The sequence below is a fragment of the Salvelinus alpinus genome, chromosome 28 (assembly GCF_045679555.1).
Source record: "Salvelinus alpinus chromosome 28, SLU_Salpinus.1, whole genome shotgun sequence".
Lineage (NCBI taxonomy): Eukaryota > Metazoa > Chordata > Actinopteri > Salmoniformes > Salmonidae > Salvelinus > Salvelinus alpinus.
Window position 1 is genome coordinate 16,602,796 of NC_092113.1, and position 19,014 is coordinate 16,621,809.

Consider the following 19,014-nt stretch of genomic DNA (forward strand, 5'->3'; position numbering starts at 1 on the left):
CTTTCATGAGTATTTTTTATTATGACATGGGACCACCACTAGCTTTAAAAACTGCAACATTGCGGGCAAGAGTGACTGCGCCATTGACCATGCTCACCACCTAAACCCCAATTTGATCCAGAAAAAGCCCTGGTCTGTCTGAGCCCTTCTCAGAGAGGGTGTTTGTGTTCATCTAATACAGGTATCACCGCCACCCTCTAACTTCACCTTGTTAAGCGAATGAGGGGGAAAAAACAGAACAACTTTGAATCTGTCTTGTCTCTTTATTTAAGTGACTTTACTTACTACATTAGATGGATGTAGGTTATACAATGTATTGTTGACAGTGAACAGTCATGTTAAAGGATATTTTTGTATTTCAGCTTTTAACAAGGCATTGGCTTGTGTTGGTCTATCACTAATTATTGCTATTTGAACACACACTAGTCAAAACACACTTAAAGGCCCAGTGCAGTCAAATTTAGATTTCTGTGTTTTTAAATATATTTCCACACCGAGGTTAGAATAATACTGAAATTGTGAAAATTATGATAATGTCCCTTTTTAGTGTAGTTTGAAAAGGACACCTGAAATTACAGCCTGTTTTGGTCTGATGAGGTTTTGGCCTGCCTGGTGTCAGCACCAGGTGGGTAAGTAGTTAATAGACCAATAAGGAGTTCCAAACTACTGCCAATAACAGCTAGTTTTCTGTTTTGTTTTCCCCTCCCCACTCAGACCACTCCCAGACAGTTCTAGAAAAATTATTGCTTGAAATTCTTTGCTAAAAAGCTGTCTTTCTGACCATTTGAATTGAAAACAATCACAGTAAGGATTTGATATTGAGAACACACATTGCAGTCATCTGAAAGAGTTTCGTACAGGAACACTACCAGGCTTCCATTTCATTCTGCAATCTGGAAAGACAAGCAAGGTTGAAAGCAAAGGGGATACCTAGTCAGTTGTACAACTTAATGCATTCAACTGAAATGTGTCTCCGCATTTAACCCAACCCCTCTGAAGCGCTAGCCATGGACATAAACACAGAGTTGAACTGAAATCGGGGCTCACCTTGGCTGGCCCTGGGTCCCGGGTGCGCACAGTCACACGCAGTTTGTTGACCTGAGTCTCCGCCATGTCTGCCCTCTCCTCTGCGTTGTCCAGCTCATGAACCATCTTCCTGTACTTAGTGACGTTACAGTTCACCTGCTCCTCCTAGTGGGGCGAGAGGGAAATTACTTAATATTACAAAATATGTCAATTTATTGTTCAGTAATGGTAAGAAATTGTTGGTTCAGATGGGCTGTTGTGTGTGACTGAAGAGAACCTATAATACTCACCGCCTCCTCAGCCAGCCTCTTGTAGCTCTTGACTTTAGCCTGCAGCTTGTCAATGAGCTCCTGCATCCTCAGCAGGTTCTTCCTGTCCTCCTCAGCCTGAACAAACAGCAACAAACACTCAATAATGGACTGTCAAGGCATCTACTACCTTAATTGTCCTCAATCATCTGTTGATGCAGTGAAAGTGGTCCATTACTGCTTTTATTCTTCTGGTTCAACTACAACGTGTTGCTATGAAATGGGGGTACTGTGTAGGTGGGCATCAGTGAAGGACGGCTTATAATGATGGCTGGAGTGGAGCGTAATGGAGTGAATGGAATGGTATCCAGCACGTGTTTGATATTATTCGCTCCATTCCAGCCATTATTATGAGCTGTCCTCCCCTCAGCAGCCTCCACAGGTGGGCACTGACTGCTGTGGTTGTTTACCTGGTAGGAGAGCTCCTTGACCCTCCTCTCATATTTGCGTACTCCCTTCTGAAACTCTTCGCTCTTCTTCTGCTCACACAACAGCTCACCCTCCAGATCCCTCACCTGTGGGTCACAGAGGTCGGTCAGTTAGCCATTCATTGATGTTGTGCTGTGTGAATTCCATTACGCCAATATACATTTTATTAAATGTTTAAGGGATTTGCTTTTTTGAAAAGTGAGGCAATCTAACCCCCCCCCAAAAGTAGACCTTGTTAAAATACTATAGAAACCTTGCAACCTAATCATGAGATTTTAGCCTCTTGGGAAGGCTAGAAGATGCATAGTTCAGCCATAATCAAAGATTAAGTTGTGCATCTTTTTGCTGGAAGCACGAGGACATTATTTTTGCTCTAATTGTACAATTTTTCAGTAAAATGTTTACAATTTCAGAAGTGAAGACATTTAATTGAATTTGCATGGCTTTATTCGCTTTAACGTGAACCTCACCCTGATCTCCAGCTTCTGGATCTGTTTCTTCCCTCCTTTGAGGGCGATCTGCTCTGCCTCATCCAGCCGGAGCTGCAGGTCCTTGATGGTCTGCTCCATGTTCTTCTTCATCCTCTCCAGATGAGAGCTGGTGTCCTGCTCCTTCTTCAGCTCCTCTGCCATCATGGCCGCCTGGACAGGAGATGAGAGGGAATATCATAACCCTAGTTTCAAAATGGACTGGATTTGTTGCCCCTTCACACAATTAAAGCATTGAATATTGTGAGATCAGGGGGTCACTCTCTAGGTAACTCACATCTGTGATGGCCTTCTTGGCTTTTTCCTCTGCATTACGGCACTCCTGTCCTGCCTCATCCACCTCCCCAGCCAGCATGGACAGGTTACTCTCCAGCTTTTTCTTATGGTTGATCAGGCTTGTGTTCTGTTCAAGCAGAATAAAATACTAGGGTTTCTGTGTGGCTAAGATATATCCAACAATCCTGTAACAATGTACACATCCTTCAAACCTTTCATCCTCTCATCCATCCCATGTCAGGCCCTAACCAGCCAGTTCCCTGAGGCGTCTCCTACCTGGGCATGCAGCAGGTTGACTCTCTCAGTGGCCTCCAGCAGTTCATGTTCGGCCATCTTGCGTCCGCGGTCAGTCTGCTCCACCACGGTGCATAGCTCCTGCACCTCGGCCACCAGCAGGTTGTTCCTGCGCTCCGTCAGGCCCCAGTGCTCCTTCAGCTCCTCATTCTGGTGGATTCGGTCGTCCAGCTCCAACTGCAGGTCCTGTAGACCCCATCAGACGACAGTGGTTAATGGTCACTGAACAAATGGTTTATTAATAACGATTCATGTAATTCTTGCCTACTTAACAGATTTTTCTCTTTAGTTTTTTGCTAAAAAAGTTGTGTAGTTCCAGTAGTTAGCTACACGGCAAAAAACAAACTACTGAAAACACTACCTAGATTTGATTTGAGTTCAACTACCAGTGGTGTAAAGTACTTAATTGAAAATACTTTAAAGTACTACTTAAGTAGTTGTTTGGGGGTCTACTATTTCTATTTTTTTACAATTTTTACTCCCATACGTATATGTTGGGATATGTACTTTTTTACTCCCATACAGTTTTCCCTGACACCCAAAAGTACTTGTTATATTTCGAATGCTCAGGCAGGACAGCCATATTGTTCAATTCACGCACCTATCAATATAACGTTTCGTCATCCCTACTGCCTCTGATCTGGCGGCAGGGGGGGTTTAGATGGTCATACCATGGATCATTTAACTATTTGATTTGGAATTTTAAGAACCCTTTGGGTATATTTTATATATTAAAATATATATATTTAAATAAAATATTGCATTTGGCCTTAGCCCATAGTCGCATTGAATAACACATTCATAAATGGCAACAAAAAAAAAGTCAAAAAATAAATCCTAAGGAATAAGGTTTTGAAGTGGCTGTCTTATATCTAAGAGGTATAGAAAAATATATATTTTTTTTTTTACACATATAACCCCTTATTTTTGTTGGCACAAAAGATATTTGTTCCATACTTCAATTTGTTTGTATGGGTTACATTCAGATGAGTCCCGTGACATTTGTGGGAGTCGTAGAGCAAAATGGAGAACACCATCGGGTTTGAGAGTCTTCCCTGTCCATGGAGTTCGGACACTACAGACGTTTTCGTGAGAAGACCATTTTTTGGGATGTCTCATGGTCTGACAAACACCGCTGTAGCTCGGCCACCTTGCACCGCAAATGTGGAAGGATGACATAGGAGGATGTGGTCGATTGAGACGCAGCCCATGCAAAAAAAACTGATATCTCCAGTTTAAACCGATAGATATTGATGGGGATTTCTTTATTATGTTACTCAGATTGAGACATGGGTGCATCAATAGACTTAAGGATTATAAGAAGATACTTTTAGACTTTTACTCAAGTCATATTTTACTGGGTGACTTTCACGTGAGTCAATTTCTATTCGGGTATCTTTACTGTTACTCAAGTATGACAATTGAGTCCTTTTCCACCACTCATCTTCCACCAAGCTACTGCAGAATGTAGTTAAATTACTAGTTGAACTACATGCTTACTAGCTGAACTACTCCAACACTTGTTGTCTCACCTATCTTAAGATGAATGCATTAATTGTAAGTCGCTCTGGATAAGAGCATTTGATAAATGTCTAAAATGTTAAATATCTGCCCTAAGTATGAATTGTGTTTCCTTACACGTGTTGTTTGTGTGACAAATCTATGACAATGTTGATAACTTAAAAGCATGAATTGTGTTAGTGCTCCACTGGCCTTAATCTGGCCCTGCAGGTGGTGCAGTAGTCTCTGGGACTCAGCAGCATGGCGGTTGGCATGGTTCAGCTGGACCGCCATCTCGTTCATGTCTCCCTCCATCTTCTTCTTCAGCCGTACCGCCTCGTTCCTGGACCTTGCCTCGGTCTCCAGGGTTGTCTGCAGGGACTCCAGGGAGCGCTGGTGGTTCCGGCTGCAGGAAAAGTGACAAATAGACTGCTTAGAGAGAGGAGCCTAAAACACCATCATGAATAATGACAAATCTGTGCTGCTTTTAAAAGCATACTGGAAAACTATCATGGATCATGAGTCCTTACCGGAGGCTGTCAATTTCCTCGTCCTTTTCGGCTATCTTCCTGTCGACCTCAGTCTTGAACTGGTTCAGCTCCAGTTGGACATGTAGGGTCTTGCTCTCCTCATGCTCAAGGGTGCCCTGACTCGGAGCAATAGAACAGTGTCACATTTAGCGGAGTTACAGGGTCACACCAACCTAACACCCCTGTCAGATCACTCCTCTCAGGTTTCCACTGGTCTCTCTGTACCCTTGTGGTAAGAATAGACACTTTACAACCACAGTCAGTTCTGTGTGCTCACCTCAGCTTCCTCCAGAGCAGCCTTGATGTCACTCTTCTCGACATCCAGAACCACCTTCATCCTCTCCAGCTCGTGGATGGTCTTCCCACCCTGGCTGATCTGGTCAGCTAGGTCAGCTATCTCCTCTGGGGAAACAATTAACACACTGGGTTATGTAGACAGGCCTTTGTGTTCACTCTTGTGACGTTTATTAGCATTGTCTTTAGACAGGTGGCGTCACTCCTACGACCACGCTCGTCCCTCAAACGACAATGGTTTATTGGTATTATTTAGAGCAGTGTTTACCTTGCAGGTTCTTGTTTTCCCGTTTGAGTGTCTCCAGGTGGTCTATGGCCTCCTCGTAGGAGTTCTTCAACTTGAAGAGTTCAGTGCTCAGGCTGCGAGACTCCTTCTGAGAGCTCTCCAGCTCCGACTGGCAATCCTCATACTTCTGCCTCCACTCTGACAGCACCTGCAGCATTTTACATTGTCAGTACTCATGTTTATGACTTATTGTGCAAAAGGGTTGTCATGCAAATTTGAAAATCCTTCTTTTGACAACTTACTAACTACTAATGCTTATGGGCTCACTGCTTACCTTGTCAAAGTTGCGTTGTCTCTTGTCCAGGGCAAGGGCAGCAGCATTGGAGCGCTCCAGGTCCACCATCAGCTCTTCGATTTCGGTCTGCAGACGGTGCTTGGTTTTCTCCAGAGAGGAGCATTTAGCATGAGATGCCTCCACTGCCTCTTCAGTGTTCTGCAGACGCACCGCCAGCTTCTTCCTTTAAGGTCACAGTCAGGGGTTAACATGAAAGTTTATCAGAAGGGCAATAAGCCAGTATTGTTCAAAAGCTTTTTTCACGCTCATTTATGTAGACAAACAGATCATTTGAGAGCATCAGACTTACTTTGCTTCCTCCAGCTCCTCAGTCCTCTGGATGGCATCGATCTCATACTTGGTCCTCCACTGAGCCACCTCAGCGTTGGCCTTGACTAGGGCCTGCTGCAGCTCAGACTTGGCCTCCTGCTCCTGCTCATACTGCTCCCTAAGCAGGTCACAGTCATGTCTGGAGGACTGGAGGGCATGGGCCAGGGCATTCTTAGCCTGGGACAGACGAGGAAGAAATCACATCATTCATATTCTTGTTATGGGGTCCGACAGGAAAAAGCCTTTAATCTTTTTAATTTTTACATATCAGGTTGATCACTTAATGTTTTACTTAAGTGTGACCTCTGACCTTGTTCTCCTCCTCCAGCAGTTTTTTCAGTTCCTCCGTGTTCTGGCTGAAGGAGATCTTGGTGCGCTGCAGCTGACTGACCATAGCCTCCCGCTCCTCCAGCCTACGGCTGTACTCAGCTACACACAGAGAGAAAAATTTGGTGAGTTTCCCAAGGTCGGTCGACCTTCTGTCATGCCGTGCCGTGGCCCGTGTGACCCTTACAGCTCTCAGTGACAGCGCAGGCTCTCTGGTTGCTGATGTCAGTCAGTTGTCTCTGGAGCTCCTCTACTTTGGCCCGGGCCTCGTTCATCTGATCCTCATACAGATGACACATCTTCTCTGTGGTAGCCTGTTATTAAGCAAAACTCTGCCTTAGCATACATGACATAACACTCAGTATTTTCTAACTTCTCATACTGTTGCAGGCCATCCCAACTAGCCTTGTGTCTGGGACACTGAGGAGACCGCAACATCTCAGTGACCAGGCGAACCCTCTCTCCCCCTCACCTTGGACTTGGAGAGGCGCTCCAGGTTAGAAGCCAGGTCCTCTGCTTCCATCCTGTACTCCGCCTTCTCCTTCTCCAGCTTCTGTTTGACGCGCTGTAGCATATCAATCTGCCCGCCCAGCTCTGCCATGCTGTCAGCGTGCTTCCTCCTCAGGGCGGCCGCTGTGGCCTCGTGGTGAAGCCCCGCCTCCTCCAAGTCTCTCCGCATCTTCAGGAAGTCCTGCTCGCGCTTCTCGTTCATGGCGATCTGGGCGGCCGAGGCCCCGCCTGCCTCCTCCAGCCTCTCGCTCAGTTCCTCCAGCTCCCGGGACACGTCACCACGCTGCTTTTCTGCCTTGGTCCTCCACTGCCTCTCCGCCTCCAACTCCTCCTCCACTTCCTCGATACGAGTCTGAGGGAGAGGCAGGGGAACATTTACATGAGCAATTTAGTAACATACCTTATCCTCCAATGGAGTTGTCTTTATAAGTGCTAAATGTCCTTTTATCTTCTGTACTTTGTTGTTTTTGATTACGCATACATGTACATAGATGATGTGATGCATTATAGATGACTCCAAAGGAAATACTCTACCACGTTTAACTATGACCGCATTTATTGTTTAAAAACTGGTGGTCCACAATGTGGCTTTTAAAATCATTTGTTTTGGTATTGTCAACTATTGTATCATTGTGGCGTGATGCTTTAATACATTTTTCTAACTAACTTTACAAAAGAAGAGAATGTAGAGGCATATAGATAGACATACTTGCAATTCCTTCATTTTCTTTTGGAGTTGAATGACTAGGGCTTGCTCATCTTCCACCTTAGAACTGAACTGACTCATTTCAAAGTCTTTTCTATATAGGGAGAGATAGTGAGGAGTCATAGACAGTACAAAAAATATTTAACATAGATAAACATTTCACTGTAAAATGCTGATATGTGATTCATTTGCAGACTAATTGACAGTCAGTAAGTAGTTTATTTATACTTGGTCAGTTAACAAGGATTTCACAGACCACTTATAAAGGCCTTATTAACTAACAGATTGAAGAGCTGATTCTCACTTCTTGAGTTTCTCCTCCAGCTGCTGCTTGTCATTCTCCAGGTCCATGACAGACTCCATGGACAGCTTCAGATCCCCCTCCAGCTTACGCTTGATCCGCTCCAGATCCATACGCACCTTCTTCTCCTGCTCCAAGGAACCTTCCAACTTGGAGGGGGGGGGGGGTTACATCAGTATAAGATATCTCATATCGCTATGTGCTTAACTAAGGAGATAGTTAGGTTACTGTTTGAGGTGAAAGTGTGTATTTTTCATGCCCCTTTACTCACATCGTCCACTTGCTGCTCCAGCTTGACCTTGGCCTTGCTCAGAACGTTGCCCTTGTCCTCCTCGATCTGCAGGTCAGTCAGGGCCTGCTGGTGGGCCTCCTGCAGAGCCGCCTTCTCCTTGGTCAGGCTCAGGATGGACTCATCCACAACACCAATTTCCTCCATCAGGTTCTTCACCTGAGGAAAGACGGGGAACAAACAATGTGGAACAAATATAACATATCAGAAGAAAAGGAAATATACCAGCAATGTGAGAAATAATCTCTGAAATATAATATACACAGTACAGTAAATTGACTGCCCAGGTAAAACCAAGAGGTTTACAGGAATGCTGAATAATGTCTCTGCAAGCAGTGAGCCACCATTCCCCTGCTCACCTTGTTCTCTGTGCCATGTCTCTCCTTCTCCACCTTGGCCAGGGTGATCTCCAGGTCGTCGATATCCTTCTTCAGCTCTGCACACTCGTCCTCCAGCTTGCGTTTCTTGGCAGTCAGGCTGGCGTTCATCTCCTCCTCGTCTTCCAGTCTCTCCATCAGCTCTTTGATCTTGGCCTCCAGCTGCAGCTTGGCCTTGATCAGCAGGTCACAGCGGTCTTCTGCATCCGCCATGTTGTCCTGCTCCTGAGGTCAGGGGTCACACAGAGACTTCCTGTTTAGTACTTCCCCTTAGCATCTCTTATCTTGATTTATTGCCTAATTGTCTCTGGTTGAATCTTATTAAAAGTCCACATTAATCTTGTCTCATCATATTGTCTTCATCTTTACTAATCCTGTCTCATTAATCCTCTTAATGTTATTCCGTTGTACAGTGTGTTCTCTGATCTCATCTGTAAACACTCACTGCCTGCAGCTGCAGGGCCAGGTCGTTCTTCTCCTGGATCAGGGCCACCTGTCTCTCCTCCACCTCCTTGCGCTTGGTCTCTGACTTGTCAAATGCCTCCTTCAGCTTGGCAAACTCCTCCTTGAGGGCGGCCAGCTCCTTCTCGGCCGTGGCACTCCTCAGGAGAGGCCGGAGCTTGAAGAACAGCATCATCCATGGCCAATTCTTCACCTCTGCAAATGCACGGATGTTCCACTGGATCACCTCTATAGCCTCTCTGTGGAGGTAGAGGGGGAAGGCATTCAGGGTTACACAGAGGTGAATGATTTGTGTGCACTAAGGTGATGAAGTAAGTTGTATTTTCCGAATGACCTTTTAAGACTGAACAAAGGAAAGGGAAAATACTTCAACATATGCCTGATTTGATTAGGGATAGAGAAGTGAGAGGATAACACATTTAAAGTGTGTATTAGTAGAGCTTTTTGGAAATAGGCTGTGAAGCAGTAGACCATAAAGGTAGCTAGAATTCTTTGTCCTATGGCTTTCCACCCGTACACTTGTGTCCAATGAACTGGTCGTGGTGGGCTGGTGGCGTGGTCCAGATTCCTCCCTTCCTCCTGTTCTAAATTAGATCTGTGTGTGCCCTGCTTACCAAATATGGCCCAGCGAGCGCCGGTCATTGGATCATTTGCTTTACAATAGCGGGTGCTATGACACAGCAAGCATTCCAGCCGGGGAAATAAATCAATAGTGAATCCCAGGAAAAGCAAGGCAGAGACTCACTGTGGGCCAGACAAAGGTCAGGTAGAGGTCCTTTATCTGAAACTCCAGCCCTCTGTGAAACCGAAGACTTAATCCCTTATCACCTGACCAGTTATTCCAGCTATGTGGGGGCTCTGAACTCCAGGCTCCATGGACAAAAGGGGGCCGGGGGAGAATGGGTTATTATTAATACGAGGCTGGGCTGGAGGACATGACAGCTGCTGTTACTGATCTTTAAGGGCCATGTGTCAACCCCTCCTGTTTTTGTAAGCACCATTTGCACCCGGAGGTTAGAACGGGCTATTTCCACCAGGACCACACACACACACAATGTAAAGCAAGCAAGTGCTGACACACGCTTGCCACACTCCACGCATGCCATGTACATACCGACAAACCTGAGGGCAAATACACACACTAACCCACACAGTTCCCATACAAAACACTACTAAATAACCTTGTCAATAAAAATGTTTTGGGTTGGGCCTGAAAACTCAACACAGCAGTCCCAGTGGAAACGCCTGACCTGTGTTACCTACCTCTTGTCCATCATCTTGCGTCTCTCCATCCTCATGAGTTTGCCCCGCAGCATAGCCTGCAGCATGGTAAGGATCTCCGATAGCCTTTCATCCCTCATGTCCTCCAGCAGGCCCAGCAGCCCTGCCTTGAAAAACACCTGAGGACACCCAGACCATACTGTCAGTTATAGTGGATCTCTCGAAGTCTGCCCCCATACACATGAACATACTGTCTGTTTCTGTCAACAACCGATGAGGAGTGGCCATACTATAAGCTTCAGCCCCAACACAAGGGACACCTGGAGATGAGATCTCAAAACGCAAGGGTATCTCTCAGCTGCAAACTCATCCAGGTGCACTAGTGCCAGTCATACAGTATCCACCTTGGTTTTTCCAAACTTGTACTGGGTGTGGTCTATGTCCAGGGAGCCCAGCAGCTTCTCCACAGCCTTCCTGCTGTCCACAAAGGAGTTCTCTGGGATCGCCATGGGGTTCAGGATACGATAGCTGCACAGGACAGAACACACAGCAGGGAAGACAAAGAAAGTCATTTATTCTGCACATATTGCCATTTTGATAACGAGACGGTCCACACGTGTTTTGCTGCGTTCACAATGGCAGTCCAATTCTGATATTGTTTTTCTCCGCAAATTGGTCTTTTGACCAATCACATCAGATCTTTTCACATCAGATCTTTTTCAGAGCTGATCTGATTGGTCAAAAAAACAATTAGTTACAAAAAGATCAGAATTAGGCTTCCTGTCAAAATACAGCCTTTGTGTCTCTGTATGTTAAAGTTCAACATTGTCCAGAGAGGTGCTGTGCCCACCGTTGTTTGAACTCTGCATATAGGATCCGGTTAGGGAAGCCCTTCCTGCAGATACGGATTCCCTCCAGTACTCCGTTACACCGCAACTGGTGGAGGACCTGGAATGGGTCCAAGCCCCCTGGGATAAAGAGGACAGAAATCTTACAGCACTGAGACACCTAGCAGCAGAGATGGAGCCAATGGTGACAAGGTGAAGTCAGTTGTATTAAAGCTTTAGATATGTCATAATCCATTACCTGGAGTCTTTGACTCATTGGGGATAATGCATCGCACAAAGTGAGGCTGGGTGCTGCGTAGGTTGGCCATCAGTTTGTTCAGATTTTCCTGCAAATGGGCAGATTAGCAGAAAGTGGGTATGATTTATAATTCAATCAGCAAGTAAAGTGTCTTAGTTGATAAATCCCACATCCTTTTGATCCAATCCTGTACCTCACCTGAAACAACAATGTGTTGAGCGAACATTACATTAAGGAAGTTCTCCAAGGTGTGTCTTACCTCATCCTCGTTCTCAGTCAGAGGCATGAAAGAGTGGAGGTAGCACAGACTTAAAGTGATGTTCATGAGTTGAGTTACCTAAACATCACTGCAAGTCTTAACTACTTCCCTCTTAACTCAGGCACGTCACCGTGACTTCAGGAAAACAGAGCACATTTAAATACTTCCCTTCTTCTGATCTTTACTAAACAATACGACACTTAGACACACTCTCTTGTAATGCCCATCTGTCTCTACCTCACTCTTACACACCTTGTGAAGCTGTGACACAGTCTGGAAGGAGCCCCCTTTCTTCCTCTTTCCTTTGGCCTCGGTCTTTGGATCAGCAGCTGGAAGATCAAACCGTGGATCATGAGGACTTTATTTCCCCATTTACTGTAGTTTCACTTTCAAATATGTGAAGATATAAAGTTGAAAAAATACCTGCATCACTACTGATGAAGTTCTCAAAGAGGCTTGCCAACAGTTTGTTAGATGACTTCTGGAAGCAGGTGACGACTGTCTCATTTAAGGGGTCTTTGTTTTTGTCCAGCCATCCACTGATGTTGTATGGTACCTGGAGAGGGGTGGAGAGAGAGGGAGGGTCAATGATGACATCAACAGATTTGTATAAAAGTAAATGTCTCAAATGAACCGTGGGTAGAAACACACCCATTCCACACACAACAGCAGACTGGAACACTTACCACTCCTGCATAGTGCACCAGCTCAAAGTGGGTCTCATATTTGCGTTTCTTGTCAAGCCGTGGCTTGAGGAAGTTGGGAGACTTGCCCACGTGGTTGTCATACAGCTTGGTCTTAAAGCTGACATCAGTGGCCTTTGGAAACATGCATTCTTCCTCCAGGATGGACAGTATGCCCATGGACTGCAGGAAACACACAAACAGTATAATATCACACACACATACAACCCCCCCAACATCGGCAGTTCCTTCAGCTCTAGCCCCTTATTTGAATGGCTGAGACAACAGACACACACCTTCTCGATGAGGTTGATACAGGCTTGTAGATCCAGGCCAAAGTCTATAAAGGTCCAGTCAATCCCCTCCCTCTTATACTCCTCCTGCTCCAGGATGAACATGTGGTGGTTGAAATACTGTTGCAGTTTCTCATTGGTAAAGTTGATACACAGCTGCTCAAAGTTGTTGAACTTGAGCGGAGAAAGGAGAGATGGGGAGGGGGGGTAGAAAAGAAGGATAGGTTTATGAGCTGAAACAGTCTGGAGAAAGACTATATCAAATCATGCAGAGTTTGGTCAGAAGCAGGCTTTATAATGTGTAGGCCTACCGCGAAGATCTCAAACCCTGCAATGTCCAGCACACCGATGAAGAACTGGCGAGGCAGTGCCGTGTAGAGGCTCTTGTTAATCCGGCCCACCATCCACTTGAACATGCGGTCGTAGGTGGATTTGGCTAGAGCACCAACTGAATAGTTCACCTACACAAAGGAAACATAGCTGTTACAGTATATCACAGACTCAGAAAACAATATTGGAAATGTGAATAATATTTGCTTTAAGTCCATAATACCTTCTTGTTCTACAGGTGTTTTACAGAGACAGAGAAAGAGAGCTCACCTGCTCAACAGTCTGGCCCTTGATGATGTACTCGTTCCCCACTTTGACCCGAGGGTGCAGCAGTCCTTTGATGAGGTCAGCTGAACTGATCCCCATCAGGTAGGAGGCTTTGTCAGCACCTGAAGAGCAAAGCACATACATACCCACTGTATGTATTGGGTGGTGTTCTATATTGACACTGTTAAGAGTAAATATATTCTATTCATGTTTCATTAAGTAAATGGAATTGGGGACTCACTTTCAGTGCCGTCAGCTTCTGCTTGCTCCTCTCTCTGAACCGTCTTGAACTTCATGTTGCCAAAGTGCATGATGGCCCCCACTATTTTATAGCAGCCATACTTCTCCTCAGGAGTGAAGCCCAGACTGTCCATAGCATGCTGAGGGAGGGGTCAGGGAGGGAGAGAGACAGAGAGTTAGGAGAAAACAGACAGGATAGAGAGACACACAATAGAGATGGAACTCAACATAGCAGAGAGAAGGAAAGAGCATTCGTAGAAAGAGGCAGAGCTTACATCTGTGGCCAACAGTTCCTCTTCGTCATTCATGTTCTCCACTTTTGTCACACCCTGGGAGCAAAAGTGGTAGTCGAAGGGATTGGTGGAAATCAACAAAATGTCTGGAAGATCAACGAGAAGACATCATGTTAAAGGCATTGGACACTTGGAGAACTCTGAACTGATAAAACTATTGGGATAGATATTTTCTCATTTAATGTATCCATTGCTAAATATGCCCTTAGCTGTGATCTTTGGTTGTAGCCTTCCAATACCTTGAAGCTCTGGTTTCTTGTGAGATAAAATCTGGTAGTAGATATGGTAGCTCCTCTCTTCAGGCTGCTGAAAGACAACTCTGGACTTCTCCAGAAGATCTACAAATGGTGACAGTGCAGAGGAGGTTTGCATTGGCCTGGAGGAAAACTGTTGGATGTGAAAAACTAAATTCTACATGGTGTGATGTCAGACAGCTTACATATGTCAATATCAGCAGAGGCCAGTTTCCCTGTAGGACCGAAGTGGATCCTGATGAACTTGCCCTAAGTCGAGAGAGATGAGAGAGATTCATAACACAAACACACATTCTTATGCATTCTACTCAGAAGAGATGTTGAGTCAATCTGTGTAGTGATAAATGACATTACACTCACAAATCGTGAGGAGTTGTCGTTCCTCAGTGTTTTGGCATTACCAAAAGCCTCCATGGCTGGGTTAGCCGCAATGATCTGGTCCTCTAAGGTACCCTGGGGAAGTAAAAGATGTGTGACTTGATGCCAATTGCTGTAAGGATGGCAACATGATTTTAAGGAAAGCACAAGGTGATTTTTCTCACTGATTGTCGTGTGAAGAGATAATGTATTAGAGGGGGAGAAATGGACTTCCAAATAGGAATAATGTGTAACATGATGATGGAAGGAGGATAAAAACACATCTGGGTAAAAGTCAAAAAACAAAATAGGGTATCAACTTTGATGGTAAAATAAAAAGACAGTTGCAAAAAGTAACTGGATAAAGTAGGGCGAAAAGGATGGAATAAAAAGGGATTACAAAAAACAGGCATGTTTTGGGACAAGGAAGTCTGCAGGATCAGGGAGACAAACGGCAAAGGTAACTCTTTTGTTTGCAAACCAGGGAAAGCCAGGGGGAAAACTTTAGGCTAGTTACAGGTAAAATACACACAACCAATAGTTATCAAAGTCAAATATAACAAGCCTGTCCAAAAAAAAAAAATTGCAAAAAGGAATGAAAGATGAAAAAGGGTTTAGGTTGAAAAAAGGGTGGGGGAATGTTCAAATCTGGGAAGCTCTCTGCCTTACTCCTTTCTTGGCTGCATCACCCAGGGCTGCTACAATGGCAAAATACTGAATTACACGTTTCGTGTTGACTGTTTTGCCAGCACCGGATTCTCCGCTGGGAGTGGTAGACAAAAATGTATTTCAAAAATATCAACATAATTATAATGAAAAATGTATGTACCGCACTCTGACGAGTGTTTCCATCAGCACAGTAAATACTGTAATGCAAGAGGCCCTTGGAAGGGAAGTCGAAACCTAAATAATAAGCGCCAACTAAATGCTTTGGAGGGAGTATGAATTGTATGTTTTGTGTGAATTGTAACAATTGATTAGAATAAATACAAATTTGTAGAAAACACATTTCAGTTATTTGAAAACAAATACAGGCGTGTCAATCTAGTGGCAGCGTTAGAATAGAGCAGTGCTTTGACTTACGTGATGAGCATGGATTGATTCTCACAATCTATTAAGAGAACATATTGCCCAGAGTTAGCAGAAAAAAAAGTATTTTTAGGCATTGTGTAAGCACTGAACATATTTTATCTAAATGTAGAACATGGATTCTTAATTCCAAAATGACACAGCTTCTATGTTTAGAGTGTGTATTGAGACCAAAGACTGTATTGGTTGAGACTTACTGCGCAACATATCATTGTAGGCGTTGTCAGCGATGGCGTAGATATGGGGCGGGGTCTCATTGCGCCTCTTGCCTTTGTAGGCAGCGATCACATCAGACGAATAGACGGGAAGATACTTATATGGGTTGATTGTCACACAGAACAACCCAGAGTAGGTCTGCAGAGAGAGATGAGATGAGAGCAAGAAAGAGATGACAGACAAATTGGTTGTGTGAGAGATATAGACAAGGAGAGAGAGTTAAACAGAAAGGAAATTAAATAAATAAAAGTATCATGAAACTCAAAAATAAATAGGCCACATATAGAGTGTGAGACACAGGGAGAGTCTCACTGGTTCAGAATAGCCTCAGTTTATCCTCCCCTCTATGGTGTGATGTACAGAACCGCCACTCACATAGATCATCCACATACTGTAGCGCCTGGTGAGGTTGAAAAGCACAGAGGCTTCATTGAGGTTGGTCAGCATGGCCATGTCCTCAATCATGTCAAACTTCGGAGGGTTTGTCTGCTGAATGTCATCCTCTTTCACAACCAGAGTCTTTGAAAGAGAAGGGGGAAAAACAACGGTGTACGTCTATAGTCAATTCATACAGTAGGTAGGTGATAATATATCACTTAATTCAAGGGATTTAAAGCACTACTGTACCACATCATATTCAACTTTTGGTACTAACATTTCATATACATTCTATTAGATCTGCGAAAAAATATATAACAGTCCGTGCACTTCAGAACAAAGAGAAGTATTTTGGGATTTAGCTACTGTATATCATGGACTTAATGAGGTCAGTTTCAACAAGTGTTGAAGAGAAGAGTCAGTATTATGATATCACTTTCTGCCATATTAACTACAAGACAAGTGCTCAAACTATCCTTATTATGTTGTATTCAACCCCAACAACTAGCCTACCAACCCTTCCATCTTTGGTCTCCACAGTGGCTTTGTCACCATCCAGTACTTTGACTTCCACCTCGATGTAAGCCTCCTTCTCATCCGGGATCCAGACTCGTTTTGTACCTGAGCAAAATAATAGAAAGTTTATGGCATTTAGAGGGGCAAAAACTTAACAAAAAATGTGTACCATCAAAACTTGCAAAACTGTAGAAAATCTCATGGTCGGCTTCCATATGTTTTTGTTTGTTTTTTTGTCCATAGATAGTAGTGTATGGCATGACAAATACAATTGTTGAACTGATGTGCATTTCTGACAGTTATCCTACCATCAAAAGCCAGGGTCCTGGCGGCCAAAGCCTCCAAATTGGTGAGACGTAGGAACGAGGCTGCATCCCCGAAATCTTTAGTTTCATTAAAGCGAGACATGGTGACAAATCCGCAGGAAAAAACAGCACCAACGCACCTACAATGAATAAGAGCAACAACTTAAACACATTGAAGACATGCTCAAAACTGCCGGAGACGATTTGAATTGTAAAATGTGATTATCAATAGGCCTATTATTATAAAATGATGGTTAGTTGGTGCATCTGGTATACTAACCGTTGAACGCACTGTTAACGTTTAGCTAGTGAGCTAAAGTCTCTTTTATTGTCCTCCTCAAGGTCAGGGTTAGCGGGAGCTATGTCAGACATCCCCATGTGTCCCCTTCCTCAGCAGCCTATTGGCCCGGACCGTGTGCACGGACGGTCACGAATAGCAATCTGCATTTTTATCTCTTCTCAAACCTACAGTAGGCCAGTTATTTTTAAAACGGCATTGTTTTACAGAGGATTACGTCAATGTTTGACTTCATTCTGTCAATCATAAACTGTACATAGTCATCTCAACGTGCAGAAGATGTGCACGTTTCCACTGTAAATCAATTGGAACAGCGGTGTTCTTTTCTGTCCATGCCATGAAACATAATGTTTTCATTCTATTTGATTATTTTTATTAGAAACATAATACGATCTGACTATGGAACAAACTTGAATGTGCAGAAGGCCCCATCTGTGCAAAAACTGGTTGAATCAATGTTGTTTCCGCGTAATTTCAATACAAAGAATTAATGTGATGACATTAAATCAACGTGGAAAAAATATTTGAAAAAAGTGATAAAAGTAAGGGAATTTACGTATTTTGTAACACCCAACTTTTCCCTAAATCCAATGACGCGCTGAAATGTGTCCGATGGGTCAGGGAGTTTCGTGTTCCTGCCTGGTGCACAATGTAATTGGTATGAGCTTCAGAAGTTGACTGTGACTGTTGTGGCAATTAGAAAATATAGCTTGTCAAGATGTTACAGATTAAAGTTGACCACTAACTCATAATGATTGACCTGGACAATAAAGACAATTCATGATGATACCATTTGGTTATCAAATAGTAATAGACAAGGCTATATATCAATGAAAGGGGGGATGACTGTAATGTTGGACGTAGGCGTGTGAAAATAGATGGGGAAAAACTGAGCCAGTGGGAGTATGCAGGGTGGGGATATGGTGGGTTGGAGTCAGTGGGGTAAAGTACTTAAGTAAAAATACTTTAAAGTACTACTTAAGATCTTTTGGGGGGTATCTGTAGCTTGACTATTTATATTTGACAACTTTTACTTTTACTTCACTACATTCCTAAAGAAAAGAATGTACTTTTTACTCCATACATTTTACCTGACAACCAAAAGTACTCGTTACATTTTGAATGCTTAGCAGGACAGGAAAATTGATGAATTGACAAATTCACTCACTTATGAAGACAACACATGGTCATCCCTTCTGCCTCTGATCTGGACTCACTAAACACAAATGCATCTTTTGTAAATGATGTCTGGGTGTTGGAGTGTGCCCCTGGCCATCTGTAATGATGTCTGAGTGTTGGAGTGTGCCCCTGGCCATCTTTAATGATGTCTGAGTGTTGGAGTGTGCCCCTGGCTATCTGTAATGATGTCTGAGTGTTGGAGTGTGCCCCTGGCCATCTGTAATGATGTCTGAGTGTTGGAGTGTGCCCCTGGCTATCTGTAATGATGTCTGAGTGTTGGAGTGTGCCCCTGGCCATCTGTAATGATGTCTGAGTGTTGGAGTGTGCCCCTGGCCATCTTTAATGATGTCTGAGTGTTGGAGTGTGCCCCTGGCTATCTGTAATGATGTCTGAGTGTTGGAGTGTGCCCCTGGCCATCTGTAATGATGTCTGAGTGTTGGAGTGTGCCCCTGGCTATCTGTAATGATGTCTGGGTGTTGGAGTGTGCCCCTGGCCATCTGTAATGATGTCTGAGTGTTGGAGTGTGCCCCTGGCTATCTGTAATGATGTCTGAGTGTTGGAGTGTGCCCCTGGCTATCTGTAATGATGTCTGAGTGTTGGAGTGTGCCCCTGGCCATCTGTAATGATGTCTGAGTGTTGGAGTGTGCCCCTGGCTATCTGTAATGATGTCTGGGTGTTGGAGTGTGCCCCTGGCCATCTGTAATGATGTCTGAGTGTTGGAGTGTGCCCCTGGCTATCTGTAA

General features: G+C 44.2%; 1 protein-coding gene across 2 annotated transcripts; it reads right to left on the reverse strand.

The window, feature by feature from the left end:
- Nucleotide 1: 1 nt before the first annotated feature.
- Nucleotides 2-17,198, reverse strand: LOC139557310 (myosin-7-like). 2 transcript variants are annotated; one of them, XM_071371943.1, is made up of 43 exons: nucleotides 17,075-17,198; nucleotides 16,798-16,934; nucleotides 16,491-16,594; nucleotides 15,971-16,114; nucleotides 15,577-15,733; nucleotides 15,374-15,401; nucleotides 14,960-15,053; nucleotides 14,294-14,386; nucleotides 14,119-14,182; nucleotides 13,919-14,017; nucleotides 13,662-13,765; nucleotides 13,388-13,526; nucleotides 13,150-13,268; nucleotides 12,861-13,010; nucleotides 12,553-12,723; nucleotides 12,260-12,439; nucleotides 11,997-12,129; nucleotides 11,826-11,902; nucleotides 11,315-11,402; nucleotides 11,079-11,196; nucleotides 10,633-10,756; nucleotides 10,271-10,407; nucleotides 8,991-9,246; nucleotides 8,528-8,770; nucleotides 8,151-8,327; nucleotides 7,883-8,028; nucleotides 7,582-7,672; nucleotides 6,835-7,224; nucleotides 6,550-6,676; nucleotides 6,346-6,464; nucleotides 6,016-6,212; nucleotides 5,706-5,889; nucleotides 5,414-5,579; nucleotides 5,129-5,253; nucleotides 4,852-4,967; nucleotides 4,535-4,727; nucleotides 2,804-3,007; nucleotides 2,529-2,654; nucleotides 2,234-2,404; nucleotides 1,745-1,849; nucleotides 1,317-1,412; nucleotides 1,048-1,191; nucleotides 2-893 (listed from the first exon to the last, which is right to left on the reverse strand). In XM_071371943.1, exons 2-43 carry the CDS (start codon nucleotides 16,895-16,897, stop codon nucleotides 882-884), a joined length of 5,811 nt encoding a protein of 1,936 aa, XP_071228044.1. In that variant the 5' UTR covers nucleotides 16,898-16,934; nucleotides 17,075-17,198; the 3' UTR covers nucleotides 2-881. The 2 variants fall into 2 exon arrangements, with proteins under 2 accessions (XP_071228044.1, XP_071228043.1); XM_071371942.1 differs by lacking the exons at nucleotides 14,960-15,053; nucleotides 15,971-16,114; nucleotides 16,491-16,594; nucleotides 16,798-16,934; nucleotides 17,075-17,198 and having other exon boundaries at nucleotides 1,745-1,844; nucleotides 2,229-2,404; nucleotides 15,577-15,674.
- Nucleotides 17,199-19,014: the final 1,816 nt, after the last annotated feature.